This window comes from Dipodomys merriami, unplaced genomic scaffold, assembly GCF_024711535.1.
Source record: "Dipodomys merriami isolate MVZ:Mamm:240054 unplaced genomic scaffold, mDipMer1.0.p SCAF_2, whole genome shotgun sequence".
Classification (NCBI taxonomy): domain Eukaryota; kingdom Metazoa; phylum Chordata; class Mammalia; order Rodentia; family Heteromyidae; genus Dipodomys; species Dipodomys merriami.
In genome coordinates this window covers 106971160-106987611 of record NW_027203381.1, presented here as the reverse complement: position 1 = coordinate 106987611, position 16452 = coordinate 106971160, and the positions used below count along the sequence as shown (strand labels likewise).

At 32.8% G+C, this 16452-nt stretch overlaps 1 protein-coding gene across 4 annotated transcripts in view; it reads right to left on the bottom strand.

The window, feature by feature from the left end:
• Positions 1-16452, bottom strand: part of Ncam2 (neural cell adhesion molecule 2) — a 314442-nt gene that overhangs the window by 29481 nt on the left and 268509 nt on the right. For all 4 annotated transcript variants that reach the window (XM_070030502.1, XM_070030501.1, XM_070030500.1 and 1 more), the window contains 2 exons: positions 12330-12449; positions 8398-8519 (listed from right to left, as the gene is read on the bottom strand). In XM_070030502.1, the coding sequence (XP_069886603.1) occupies positions 8398-8519; positions 12330-12449 (242 nt within the window). The remainder of the gene's footprint in view (positions 1-8397; positions 8520-12329; positions 12450-16452) is intronic.

Here is a 16452-nt window from a genome sequence, read left to right as displayed (position 1 = left end):
ATGGCAGCTGTTGTCTGATACTGGTATTTTTTCTGAGCGGAAGAATACATGAAGTAATGTCTTCTAGTAACTTCTAGCCATTAGATGAAGACTCCCTGTGGCCAAGGTGGGTTACACTTATCATGTTAAAATATAGAGATGTAGCTGAACCTCCCAAAATATGAGGGCTGCATGTGAATTTTAGCGTTTCCTCTATTATTAACAAGGAAAAGGTAGATGATAATAAAATGAGGTAAGTAAAAACTGTCCGTAAATTACATGCACCCAAAATCCTTCTTGCCACAAGAGAACAAATTGATTGGAAAAAAATAAAGCCCATTTCTGGAATTCATGAAATCCACTGGGTGCATTTTCTAAAATGACCCAATGGAAAATAACAAAAATTAATTAAAGATGAGAGAAAAGTGTGCACCCCCAGTACTGAGCAATTGAAGAGTGTGGGAAAGGATCCACACACTAGGAGGGTAATACAGTCATGTGTATGCCTGCTTGCCAGACACCTTAATTACAAGTTCAACAATAAAGTCTCTACTGTTCTGCACTTTTTATCTCTGAGCGCATTCTCTGAGTTTGGAAAGGAGAGTTTGCTTCCACCCATCTAGCACACTTCTTGAGAGAATAATGAGAAAAAGCAAGTAAAATTGGACATTCCTCCTTAATACTCAAACCACTTTTAGAAGTTATTAAGACAAAAGTAATTCTACAGTGGAAACCACTAATGTATTTGATAATAAATCACCATAAGTCCAAATCATGCCTTCCCAAGGCATAGATGTACATGAAACATAACCTGAATTTAGTAACATACAAAAATCTTTGCTTTAATTTTGTATCAAAATACGATATTATCCGCTGTTGAAGTAAATTTTCACAATGCTTCTTTACTATGAAAAATAACAATGTTTTCTAACTTTGATAAATTTTAAATTTTAAATATCTAAAATCAAATATGGATATTAAATCACAAATTCATTAAATTGACCTATTAAAATAGGAACATTCTTTGGAAGGAGAAAAGAAGAAATTGTGGTTTTGATAGCATACCATTATTGTTATCTAGTTTTGGTGACATAAAACTTTCATTACTAAAGACGTAGGTTTAATTAGGTCTTCCATCTAAAATGGAAGATTAAAAACACTTCTAACAAAGCTCTAACAAATCTCTGTTTTGACAAGCAATTCATGCTATTATATAAAAGGCTCTACTCTTATTTTTTGAAATGCATAAGTGGAAACATCTGTCAGAGCACTAAAATATTATGAAGTATACTAGAAAGGCCATGGGAAAACTGAGAAGAGAATCTGTAACCTATCTAAGTAACAGAGTGAAGAGCCAAGTTAATGAATGAAACCATGCTTTCAATGAGGGGCTGTGTTACATAGCCAAGATTCACCCATCCCAACACCAAGATCCTCTTTCCATACCTACCTACTCATTCAACATTTATTAATACTTCCTTGGGTAATGATGCTGTTCTAGTTACTACGAACACAGTACTGAGCAAGCCATGTCCAACATCCTCATCTTGGGGCTGATAAATTAACATAGAAGAATGTTTTGGGTTTTGGGGGTGTGGGGGTAAGCAAGTGCAATGATGGCCAGGAACAGACACAATCGAATTCAGTGGTAAGGAAAGCCCATAAGCAAGTGATGTCACCTTGACCAAGGTAATACACTCTGGTGCATTTTTTTTCCTGGTCAATAACAGTGGATGAGTTTTTCATGGACTTTTGTCTATCAGAACAAACACAATGACTTTGTCTTTGAAAAAAGAGCTATTCCTCATTGTATCTACCACACTCATGGGGAAATCTCTGGCTTAGAATCTGTGACTATTGGGAGTCTTAAAAAACTACAGAGAGAGAGACTAAATAATTTAAGTTAGATGATTGGGGGAAACCTACTAATGGGTATATCATGGCCTCCAATTCCTATGCGATCTCCCTATGCTACCTGGATACTGTCACCAGGTGTTCCCATTATGATGCTCGGTCTCATCCCAGCCTCAAAAGCCACTAACCAGCTGATGCTGAAGTCTCTGAAACCACCTAGCAGAATAAACAATTCTTCCTTACCAATTGTTTATATCTCAGGTATTTTGTCAGTGATGAAAAACTAACAAACTTCATGTTCCTGTTATCTGAAGTGTATTTAAACATTTGCTAATGACTAAAGACAGGGGCACAGACAGTCTGGTGCTGCATGTCTTTTGGGCCAGCATCATTCTCTCCACATCCTAGGATAGTATACAGAGCAGTGGAGTGTAATCTGTGAGTAAAATCTAGGTATAAACAAAGTTGAATTTCATTTTAAATCTGACTGGTGATAGATGTGAGAGAAGCATTGAGTTGAGATCAGCATTGCCTCCAGGTGAGATAAAATTTATTCCTAAGTAGTACAGATGACTTTTTGTCCTTCATGTAATTCTGCAGAAATATCTTTTCTGATAATTGACCAATTTTAGGTGAAACTACTGATCTTCCAAAAATACTATTTCTGAGAATTGAGTATTTGAGGTAAAACCCTTTGACAAGCACAAAACACACTGTGATTGTCTTCTGAATTAACTATAATTTAGCTCTTAATTCCAGAAACTCTTTACATGGTATATTAAAAATTCCTCCATCAAGTGAGGGAATTGTGTCATTGCCCAAAAGAGAAATATACTCTTTACCTGACTTATGTAAATGTAATCTGTTCATGGTAACCATATTTTTTAAAGAGGAACAATGACAAAATAATTCCTTCATCAATTTATACTGATAGTGTAAGAAACCAGTGAGAATTTGAATGCTTCTAAAATACAGATCAATTTCATTTTTCATTCAACTTTAGACAAAGGTATTTCATTCTCCTAATTGCTATTCCTAGGGAATAGAAAAAAAATTCAATTGGGTGTTACCAAATAATTCCCTAGGTATAAAAATCTCAATTAGGCATTTATAGAGTGCCTAATTTAGATAATTTAAATGCCCAGGGAACAATTCAAGATAACTAGTCACAAATCGTTCCCCTAGGTAACTTAATGAGAAGATTTGCTGAATAGGATTATTATTAATAAGCCCATTAAATGTTGAAGGACAGCTACTGAAAAATGATCCTTTTGCTTTGGCATGGTTTTAATAAGTCAATCTTTTTAAAATCAGAAATCAGCAGAACCATAGAAAATTAACAATTATGAATAATGAGTCAAGTCACAATATGAGCATATGGATTTCCTACCATTTTGTAGGAAAGGAATTAGAGCAAAAGTGAAAAAAATCATACTTTTTAAAACTTGCAAAGCCATCCTAAATAACTAATATTCATCCATTGACTTGGTTTCCAAGGCTTTATAGAATGTATAGCCAACAATCTGTGAAATAATACACTCAAGGATCCAATGTGTGCGCTACAAAATTCAGATGCATAAGGGAAGGGATGGGTTGTGAGAGATGTGTGAGAATGTTGATAGGGGTGATGTTGATCGAGATGCACTGAGCTCATGACCTACAGTTAAATGGCAACTCCTCCATAAAATTCATTAAAGGTAAAAAGGTAAATTATTATAAAATGAAATGAAATACAATAGAATATATGAGCTTGTAATAACTAGATGCTTTTTATTCTTATGACTCTTATGTTGTATGATTTAAAAGTATTTATGAATATAAAGAAATAGTAGGATTTCTGGATTTCTGAGTTCTGAGTACCATGGTCTACATATTTGAGATATTTGCTATAAACCTTATAGAAGTTAGATATTTGCTATAAACCTTTTTGTTCTTTTTCTTTTTTAATTGTGAAAATACCATATAGAGGGGTTAAAATTACATGAGCAAGGTAATGAGTACATTTCTTATCAAGCATTTTTGCCTCCTCCCTTGTGTCCCCTTCCCATCCCTTCCCATCTTCCCACCCTCCCCACCCGCACACCAAAGTTGTAAAGTTCATTTTTTGACATAATGTCTTGTATATCTCATTGTTGCAATGGGTCCACCTGTATCCCTATTTAAACCATTTATTTCCCTTCCCCTCCACAAATTATACCAACATCAAATACAGTGAAAACAGGAGTTATAACCGTGGGGGAAGGACATACAAAGCAACAAAGAAATCATCTTATAAATATGTTAGAAACAATAGCAAGAAAAAAAAACCATTTGAGTTCTTACTTGGGCTTCATTTCGCCTAACATCAACTTATCTGACCTTTTCTGTTTGTCTCAGATATATAGTAGTTATTGCAAATAAGGGAAACCATGGGACCTATGTTTCTTTGGGCCTGGCTTACTTCACTTAAGATAATTTTTAAGTCTTTCCATTTCCTAACAAATGGGGCAATGTCATTCCTTCTCATGGAAGCATAGAATTCCATTGTGTATATATACCATATTTCCTTGATCCATTTATCTACTGAGGGGCATCTGGGTTGGTTCCATATCTTAGCTATGGTAAATAATGTTGCAGTAAACATAGTTGTGCTGGTAGCTTTAGTATGGTCTTGTTTGTGATCGTTTGGGTAAATGTGCAAAAGTGGGATTGCTTGGTCATAGGGGAGCTCTATGTAGAGTCTTTTGATGAACCTGCATACTACTTTCCAAAGTGGTTGAACAAGTTTACACTCCCACCAACAATGCAGTAAGGTTCCCTTCTGTCCACATACCCTCCAACATTCGTTGTTATTAGAACTCTTGATTATAGCCATTCCAATGAAGAAATGCTCAACCTCCCTAGCCATAAAAGAAAATGCAAATCATAACAACATTGAGATACCACGTCACCCCAGTGAGAATGACTATAATCAAGATATTTGCTATAAAACTTATAGTATGAACTTTTCTATCACTCAACTTATTATTCACTATGTGTGTGTATTTTCATATATATATTATATATCACAAAAACATACTTCTTGAGATTTGGGAACATTTAAGGCTTAGAAGATATTAGCTGAAAAATTAAAAGTATATATTATTTTTTCCTTATTATATCTCACTAAAATTGACTTTGCTCCTCTGGCCTGGTGTAAGCTGAGCCTCACATATTTTGCTCATAACCCTCATTGCCCACATACACTAAAGGGAATATATAAATCTAATTTTTCATAGTCAGCACCTCTATACTCTCGCAACCATTGTAATATGTAACAGGCCAAGTTACCTTTTTCATAGTTCACATTAAACTATTTTTCCTGATAATCATTTTATTTGTATAAGAATATGTATAACTATTTGTTGTAACTATTTGTTGATCTCCTTCTGTATTGATTGGCAGCTGTATGTTTTATCATTTAGGTATGTATTCAGAAATATACTCTGTTCCAGGATGCGTAAAACATACCATTTTCTTTCACAGTAACAAAGAAGAGAAAAATTAAAAGAATCAGTGCTCTGTACTCTTTAACATATGTAGTTATTCACTGTTCAAAAATATTTGATAGTCATATATATATATACATGCACACTATGATATTAATAACTAGAAAACAAGTTCTCTAAATAGCCAAAACTAAATTTATAAAATATCTTAATATCCTACTGAAAATTGCCTCTCATGTTTCTGTTTCTGTTGATATAATATAAAATCTCCTAACTCCAAATGTCTGCAGAGGGAAAAGGAGACTTAGTATGTACACTAGAACTACTGTTGCTGGTCCCTAAAGTAATTTCTCTAAAATTGATTTTAAGCTACCAAGTTTATTCAGCTAATTTTTAGCTCATGAAATAGACCATCATTATTATACAGTACCCATGATTCCATATCTATAATCAAACTCGAGAGAAAGATATGAAAACTAATAGAAGAATGTAAAAATCTTTATTGTTATATGTTGTTATATTGTAACTACTAGTACCATATACAATATTCTATATTCTGTATTTTTCTGAGTATGTCTTGATTAATATGCTTATCTTTGTCTCCAAATGCAAGATTAAATTTCACAGTTTTATTGTCAGACCTATGATTTTCATGAAGTCCATAGAGACATTTAATTCTGTTTTATTACTGTAGCTGTGTTCTAACAAATTCTGTCTTCATAATGGATGAGTGAACAACACTCTGTGCTCTATTAAAAGATAACTTTAAGATTATGTATGCAGTTAGCTTATAAGCTATAGGAAGTTATGTGCATAGTAATATAGAAGTGTTATTATTCTTCTGTCTGCAATATCATAATAAAGCCTATTATTTCATTTAATCAATACACGCTAAGACCATGTTTAAAGTAGACTGTGTCATGCTGAATAATTTTCAACTTATCTAGTTTCTTTTTGCTTCATTGTAGAATTGGTGAAACTTGAGAAACTAATAGACACAGTGCTTTGGAATCTTAGAAGAGATGATCCTAACCACTACTGAAAAAAATATTAAATGGAAAATGAAGCATGGCAAACAAAACATTATTATAAGCATTTCATATTAAATATTCTTGATAAATCACATTTTAAATATAAAGAAAGGAAATAAGGACAGAGTATTTCTTCCCAAATTCAGCTATTTAGTTAACATTAAGGTAATAGTTAATAATTGTGTAAGTCAAGTAAGACTGTAAGACCATGATATAGGCAGTTTGACAAAGGGGACAAAGGGAGCAGGGATAAGTAAATCAGATAAAGTTTAGAAGCAGAAGGTCTAGTACATCATGCTAACTGTAAGAAGACAATGTGCCAGATGGCTATATTTGGAGGCATAGGTCCTGAGTAGCACAGATGTGTTGGAATAGTTTTAGGGGTCGATAATTTTATTTAGTCCCCTCTTGCTATAAACTGAGGCTTTAAAGTTTTATATTCTTGTAAGACTTTACTTCCCATTAAGTCACCCAAATTTTCAAAATTTCAGTTTGCCCATCGAAAAAATATAAAAACATATCGCTTTCATAATTTGATTATTACTAGGGTTTTGAGTAAATTGATAGTGTTACATTCCTGATAAAAATGCATGCTATGTACAATAGTTTTCTTAGTTTCTAAATTTTACTGTTAGCTAACTAGAAATAAAATTACTACTGGAAAAATATTATGATAGTCTTGAGTTTTTCATGATTTCTTAATAAAAAAACACTAATGAGCTGAAAGTTACACAAAAATAAATACCACTATTCAATTAATTAAAGTCTCCTTGTGAGGTTTATTTTTTATTATTGCCTTAGAATGTCTAAGTATTTACCAGTATTTTGTGCTGTAAATTCTTCTGCACATGGTAGTCACAGGTTAGATTCTAAATAGTAGTGCATCTTCTAATCTAATTCAAGAACTGATTCGAGCTTATGTCCCTTAGAGACGCTCGATACTCCATAATGTTTCAAAAGAGCAAAATGTGAATAGTTTAAAACTGGTCCTAAGAGTCAGGTCCTTCCTCTCTCAGGTCCTGTGAGAACCTATAGAACAGTTCAGAGGTTTTGGTTGGGCCAGAGCCTGAGGCCTGCACAGCAGTATCCAAAAGACACATATAGCTATTTATTGCTAACATGCAAGCTGAGAGAAAAAGTTGTCATACAAAAGGAACATTAGTATTAAATTGAAAAGACTGAAGTGATATGTAAGGGTACTTTTTGAGTTGTGAAGTTAAGATCATATTCCCTTTTTATTACTCCTGACAATTTAGATGCTTGAATTTAGAAGCAGAAATATTATATCATAGACAATTGTAAATGTTAAGAAAATACCCAAAATATCTGTATACCAGAATTATCTTAGCATATTTTATAGGAGATATATTTTTGGAAAGTTTTGAGGAGAAATTATTTTCCTTAGCATCATCTTCAGAGAAATAGCAAAGTTAACAGGGAAACTTTATTAATCATTTTTGCAATCTGTAAACATCATTCTCTCTCCAGACCTATCCAAAGAAACCAGGAGACTCTTACTAGAGTCCCTTACTCACTAAAGATAAATATTAAAAATTTAAAAAACGATTTCCTTTTCATAAAGTACTCAGTAGTTACTTTCCTTAAATGTGAAGGCTAAATCAATCTTACAGTGTGATCCTGATATCTTAAATATGATATTTAAAATAATCCTACCTAAAGTAATTATGATGGTTAAGAAGGATTGTATTTGAGTTGCTAATGATGAATGAAAATGATAATAAAAGAATAACATGTGAAAGTTTTTTAAAAAAATAGGGAAAATGGTACTTAACTCTGACATGCTTAAGAGTTGTGCATACACCTGCAAACCATCAGATGGAAGCCTCGATATTGTTTTGTTGTTTTATGCTTAGATTTTTTGCCAAAAAGAGAATAACATGATAATTTATAAAGTTGAAATTCAGGAATGGCTGATTAGTACTCACCACTGGTGTTAGTGAAGATACATTCACTCCTGATCTATTTAGAAACTCAATAGGCCACTTAATCTCCTAATATAATTTGGAAATATGGTTAAAAAATCAAGCCATAAGAAAAATACTTACACTTCTGTATTTCACAATGTATTCCAAAATAGGAGCCCCTCCATCATCCTGCTTGGTAATACTGAGTTTAAAGCTCTTCCCACTGCTTGGCTGTCCATGAATGGATGGAGGGCTTGGCTCACCTAGATGGAACACAACATTTCTTTGTTTACACTTATTTCACATACCTATAAACTGCATTGTAAAACAAAGAGCCCTGTCATGTCATCAAAATAGATGACATTACATTATGCACGCTACAAGCTACATGAATAACTTTTGGGGTAACAAGCCAAATTAGTGTAATTTCAAGACCTAATATATTGTTTATATTGATGTTCCAATGCACTGAGTACAGCGCTGAGTTGTTCAAGACCAAACCTTAATTTTTATTATTCGGAATTATTTTTAAATCCTATTTTCCTTATTGATATAAGTTTTGTAGATATCTTGTGAGCATTAAGAGTATGTTGACACATCAAATTATAGTTATTGTAACTAAGAGCAAAGGTAATGGCTAGGCATTAGCTATCTGCTTGAATGAACATTTTCATGCCAAAATGTAGGTTTCAATAAAGTTTGTTATACTCATTAACTTTTGACTATACTGGCCTTTGCTTCACACAGAGATGGCCTTATTACTTATATGCTGATGTCATAAACATGCACTGAAGTTAAGAATTGTCTACTGCTACTTAGCAACAGAATTAGAATTCCCTGATGAGAGCCACTGTTGTGACTTGCTTCGTCCGGTGTGACATCTGACTGTATTGGCTCCAACTGTACAAAAAATGGGGAAGTGGCATGTGTATGAGTGTGGATAAGGACATCACACACAAAAACCCTAGTCTGCAATGTTTTAGAAAAGGGTAACAGCCTACTTGGAGGCAAAAACAAGGCAGACAATCTAAGTGCAATAAAGTGAAGGATACTGACTGGGTAAAGTTTCTGAGAATGATCCTAGATTATACTAGGCAAAGTTACCTTTATTTCTGATACAGCGCTCATAAATGTACACAAGTAAGTATTATATTTGACAGAATGTATGCCATTGGGATAAATATGACAACAGAATATGCTGGCAGAAAAGAAATATAAGGTAGAGCTATGTAAAAGTAATGAATACAGAAGTGCTATATTGTTGTGCAACAAAGTTAAGTGAGCATCCAGATCTGATCTAATGCATGTAATAACACATTTTTAATAAAGAAATATTTGCCCCAAAGTATCACTTATTAACTCATGAAACTACTTAATTACGTTGTTGGAGAATCAAAACTTTATAAAATGCTGTATTTGATGCTCAGCGTAAGTGCTAAATTTTGCTTAGAATGTTCTTATTTTACAATATAAATTCAGTTAATAATAGTACTATATTCATAGTTATATTACTTCAGTAACAGAATTTATAGATAGACTATAAATGTGTGTATATATGTATACATTTAAACTTTAGTGTATATCAAGTTTGTTACCCTGTTTTAATTGATATTCCCTTTGAAAAAATAAAATTCAGCACAAATCTTATGACTTTTTTAGTGGAGAGAAACATAAAACTAATATTTTCTATTTGCTTTCACAATAGCATATTTATATAAAAGTTACCATTTCAAAATAAGCACTAGTCATATAAATTAGTGTATGGTAAGTATTTTGCATACATTCTTAAATTTCAACTTCAAAATAATCACCTAGGTATTTTTATAAAAATAGAGGACTGGAGGTTTCCTTCAATGGTAGAGTTTTTGCTTACTATGGATGAGGGCCTAGATTCCATACCTAGTACCACACACACACACACACACACACACACACACACACACACACACACACACATACACACACACACAAGCTCACTATATCAACTACCAACTTGATCACTGTGTTGGGGAGGGGAGGAAAAGTCCACCGTAGCAAACTAAGAGAGCAGAAGTATTAAAATTTACAAAGATCATATGAAGCAAATAAAGAATGGTGATTTATAATTAAAAGAATCAAAATATGTGTTCTAAGAACAAATCAAGCAAGGTTTCTCTAAATGTGGGAGGATATAAAATAGGAGATGTTACTGGAAGTCTTACTGGCATGATCACACTTGCATAGAATGCACAGTTGTACTGGAAAGGGAATCAACATCTTTAGGAGGACTGAGATATCAGGCGGACTGAGATACCAGGCTGACCAAGGTGTGTATAAATGGAAAGTAGGAAGGGAAGGTAGTATGGCTGACATTTGTTTTAAGTAGATAAGAAACAGATGGATTCAGGGAAGAAAGGAAAGATTAGTTGAGATGAAAGTATTGGACAACTCATTTGAAAAAATCTGAAGGACTGAAAAGGCAAACATCAAAAAATCACGTGGGTAATTGTAACCTCTCTGTACAGTATTTACACAATAAAAAAAGTTGGGTAAATAAATTTTTAAAAATCACATGGTACATTATTTGTTGGTTTGTATGTTCCTCCCATGGTATAACCCCTGTTTTCGCTGAATTTGATGTTGTTGCCCTGCATCTTGTATATACAATTCTCTAATTCGAGGAGGGGAAGGGAAATAGCAAAATTCCTAAAAAAGATGCAGGTTAACCCATTGTAACAATGAGATGTACAAAACACTATGATGAAAACGAACTTTACAACTTTGGCGATGGAGGGGGGTGGCAGGAGAGGGATAGCTGTGGGAGGGGGGAGCTGTGGAGGTGGGAGGGAAGGGATGATGGTGGGGATAACAATGCTCAATAGGACATGTACTCATTACCTTGCTCGTGCAAATGTAACCCCTCTGTACAGCATTTTTACAATAGAAAATGTACAAAAAATTCAAAAACGAAAAAAGCAAACTTCACTGGGAATGGGAAAAAGGGGATTCCTCTGACAGATGTGATAAAAACAAATGAAAAATAGTGCAATTTGAGTAAGATTTATTGTGCTCAATAAGGCTGCCTTGTCATGTGCATAAGCATGCTCAACTTTTATAACAGACTTTTTCATACATATTCATATTCTTACACACTCCTATTAATAAATTAGTCAGTCTAAATGAAACAAATATTAAGATGTTTAACTTCATATAAATTTAACAGTTACATGGCTTCAAATTGTGTAAAAAATAGTTAAATTAGTCATTTCTTCTCCTGAAGCAGAGATGTAAAGGGCTATCATTTTCCTTTTTCTTATGTTTCAGTCCCACATAATATTTATCCAACTCAAATAAAAAAATACTCATTTCCTGGCGTTGTTCACTCACGCCTGTTATCCTAGCTACTCAGAAGGGTGAGAAATGAGGATTGCAGTTCAAAGCCAGCCCAGGCAGGAAAGTCTGGGAGAGTCTTATCTCTAATTAACCACCAGAAAACCAGAAGTGGTGCTAACATCACCACTCAAGCCTTGAGCTGAAGAGCTCAGGAATAGCACCCAGGCCCAGAATTCAAGCCCCATGACCAACAATAAATAAATAAATGAATAAATAAATAAATAGTCATGCCACATAAAAGAAGAAAATACCAGAGAGTATACATATGCTTTTTCTTCTACTCACTGAAGACAAATTGAAGGCTACCATGCAATTAATCAGACTAGCAATTTTCTGAAAGTGGGTTTTGTAGTATATGATTCTATTTTACTTTTGTTAAATATATTTTTATTGTAAAGATACTGTACAGAGGGGTTACAGTTATGTGAGTAAGGTAATGAGTCCATTTCCTATGGAGCATTGTTACCCTTCCTTTGTTTTCCCCTACCATCCCTTCCCTCCCAATTTTTGCCTAGCACTAAAATAAATATATTTTTAGAGATCTGACCTGCTACCTTCTCTAGGAGCCATTCTAACAAAAGCATAAGTCATTTCTCAAAAGTATAAACATATCTCTTTGCATTGAAAAATAACATTGAATTGAATTGAATTTGAAAGGGAAGAAAATGGCCAAAGAGAAGGAGGAAGATATAACTACTTACGAACTGGTAATGTCTGGAAGATTTCTATCTTGCTGTAATCTCCTTGTCCTTTTCCATTTACAGCTGCAACCCGGATTTCATAGGTTGTATTTGGTTCCAGGTTGCTCAAAACAACCATTGCTGTAAGAAAAACAATAATACAACCACATTTAATCAACTTTAATAGACAGGTGGCTTATGCAAAACCTGAGTGAATAACTGCATAGAAAAGGTTTCCAGGGTTTAGCTGGAAGACAAAATAAAAAAGCCATTGGAAAAGGGAATACTTTGTCAAAACTGCCTTATTTTCCTCAAGATGAGCTTCCAACACTAAGCAAACAGTTTCAAAAAGCAACATTCAAGGTTTCTTATATAATATTTAGATTTACAACTTTGGAGTGACTGTGAATATTATTTTTCCCATGCTTTAAATATTCAAGAAATAAGAATGATCTCATTAAAGTATATTTTTCTATGTATTCTGAATACTTTACCTACACTAAGTCAGCTAATTGTATATACTTGAATGGAATCGTTAAATGAATTTGATTAATTCGAACAAAAGAGACAAAATGTAATAGCCATTAATTTTTACTTTTCTTTAGACCTTTTTTGTTTGCCATGTTAGTTTTACAACAAAGGTTCACTGTAACATTTACTTACATACAAATATTGTACTCGAACTCATACCTTTCAGTTCTCTCAATCATCTCTACTGCCCATCTTAAAATAATTTCAACAGGCTTCATTATTTTATTTCACACAGCCTAATAAATTACTCTAGCCATATTCACATTGACCTTCCCCATCCTGCTGATAAGTATCCACTCAATATAACTTGTTTTATTTTCCTGTCATTTACTTTCTTTCTTATTTTCATTGTTAGCATGTATTAATTATATGAAATAGATTGGCATAGCAATTATTATTGTGTGCCATATTAGAACAGAATCAGATTACTCTCATCTAGAAAGCATATGATTTTTATTAGAAATAAAATTCCTCTTAAATCAGAAATGTGGAGATTGTGTTCTGGGTCTGCTCTTTTCATCTTTAGAGGATGAAAAATTGATAATCATATAGCTATTAAACAATTAGAAGAACATTAAGTTTAATAATGGATTAAATAATAATAAAACCCTTTATCTAAAAATTTACATTTTAAATGAATTCTTTGTATATTTCAAGCCTTAGCTCTTTCTGTTCAGCTGAGGATCAGCATTATATATTTTTTTTCAATATCAAGATTCTCCTGTGAATGGAGTTTCATATCTGAGCCATTCATCGGGGAAAAGAGCAGAGAGAGGAAAATAACGTCAGGAATGTTATTACAACTCTTGACTCTAACACACCAGGGTAAGGGAGGTGAATAGAGAGGGCTGTTAGATGAACTTCCCAATTACATGGATAGGTACGAAAGTAAACCTTTCATTTAAAAAGTTTGTTCACACAACATGAATTTATTTTTTTTCAGTTCTGACTACAACGGTCTTGGTACAATACTTTTATTAAGAAGTACATTGACATTCTGTTTAAATAAAGATTATTATGTGATACAGAAAGAACCCCTTATAGGGTCCAAATTAGAGAGGGAAAAGGGGGAATTTCAGGAGAGGCAAATCTGGATCTATAATTTGACTTTCATTTAAAAAAATAAGAGGATATATACATTAAGCCATCCACAATTTACTGGAATGTTAACAAAAGCAGGGTTTTTGAACACCTAAGGTGGGGATTTAAAGCAAATTACCACTTGAAACATGGGAGGTTGTGTACTCTATAATAGATCATTCCTCAAATTAGGAAGTTAGCTAATGGAAGAATAGAAGTACAAACTGAAGTGTAGGATGGGTTCTTTCCCCTATAATTTATTAGAATTTCAGACTTAGAAATTAGGTATAAGTAAAGCTAGATTACAAAGTAGTAAATGTTCTCTCTGGACAAATTCTATAATGGATACATTTTACATCTTCATTAAGTCAGCATGATTTGGAAATCGCAAGGTAACCTTTCAAAAACTTAAACAATCGTGTATTTTTCTTTGTTGTGGCAACAAGTAGGAGTTCTATACAGAACCTTGTTTCTGTTACTTGTTTTGTGTTTCTGCTTGATTTAAATATGAAAGCTTCATAAACTGGTTTTGGTTTATAAATGTAAAATCCTGACCATAAATGCAAATTACACATTAAAATAATGACATGCAAATTGATAAATGAAAGGAAATTGCACTCTTCCACCTTGTTTCCACAAATGTGTAAATGACAGGAAAGAGAAAGATGAAACAAACAGTATTATTGCATAAAAGAATCTGACTTTATCACAAGGACTTGAAATAAGTTTCTGTTTGCTTAGATAATGTACTTTTAATCCCTTGAGTATTCACAGATGCACCACAAGAAATTTTTTATGTGGTAATTAGCTAGGCTAAATAAAATTCTAAAGCAAGATTAAATTTATCCATGGCTTCTTTGCTGTTTTAATTCTTGGAAGGCTCTAAGGGTTTTTCCCATGATCAATGTGAGCGGATAAGCCCTTGTCCGGGTGGACCTTTTGTACCAGGGACTTAGAATGAAACACATCAGGAAGCCAAAAAGGATAAACCAATTCCAACAGCAATGAGAAATCATAAACCTTAGCTTCGGTAGAACTGTTCATTCAAAATTTTGCATTTTAATCTCATCAGATACATCTGAAAATTCAATTAAATCCCTACAGTTTTCTAGCTAAGAAGCAGACTTTGTTCTGTAAAACATTAAAACAAGCCAAAACAAGTTATACAATTTTGTTTCATTCCATTGGAGAAATTAATTCTTCTGAAACAATTTCCAATAGGTATGAATAATGATAAAAATACTTATGCATCTATACACACATCTATACACACTATATATCTATCTATAAATAAATATATAATACATTTCATATAATATATGTTATATACATGGAATGTGTGTAGGTACATTATTATTTGAAGTGTCTTGTTTTCTTCACAACTTTATGTAAATAATCTCAGTTCAATGATTTCCATCTACTTTTGTAATTTAAGTGTGCATTTTGCATTATAATCATTAATTATAGTATCTAGTTCCCAAGAGTTGTATAAAAATGCAATTGCATCTAAATAAAAAGTATTTTAGGTTTTTTATGATTCCTAATATACAACATGTATAATAGAGAAATTGACATAATAACATTTATATGTATTTCCAAATTAAATAATCAATTTATATATTTTTTTCCTAAACCATAGGAAATTATGATACACTATTTTTCAAATTCTTTTTTTCAAGTACTTGATTACAGAAATTAAATATCACAATTCAGAACTTCTGGATTTTCAGTATTTATACTAGTGACTTGTGCTCTTTGCTAATATATATTATGAATAATAACACAAAGTAAATTAATTTTTAACAAGAAAAACATTACATCTTGAAATTAAATTACCATAACTGATATATAAACTTGTTCTTAAAACTATTCCTGAAAACATTTCCAACTAATAAATTGCTTCATAAATACTATGTTATTTTTTCATTTCAGGATTTTCTATCCTAAAAAACTTATTTAATAAGAGCTCAAATAGCACAATACTTTAAGCTTCTGATAGTACAGAATATAGGGTTGGCATAATCCTTAACTAAGGAATGCCTCTATTCGTCAACTAAAAGAACAGATTTTCAGGAAATTCTCCATGTCTTGGTGGTTGAATGCTTCACAAAATGGTTAGTATTAATTTTTAATCATGTCTCTTGCCCTTTAGAAGGAAGTCAGGGAAAACCAGACTCTTGCTTAGACAATTGGTTTAGCACCTTATCAGTGAATCACACAGATACCACCTCAATTTGATAAAAACCTAGGCTTTTTATCTCATTGTTAATTTATGTATTCCTCATTTGTCTAAGACATCCTAAGAATGTGACTTACTGTCACTTTCAATGGTATCTATAGCATTACTTGCTGATTACTTAAAATTTAACCTTTCTTTATGGATGTTCCTTTCTTTCTTTGTCTATTTTCTATCTTTTGGGGACCTCACAAGATTTTCCGTTAATGTATTAGTAAGACAATACAGTGGTTTCCACTCTGCACCCCAATAGTTTTCAAGTTTCTACTAGTTGGAAGAGTTTCAAAGCTCCTTCCA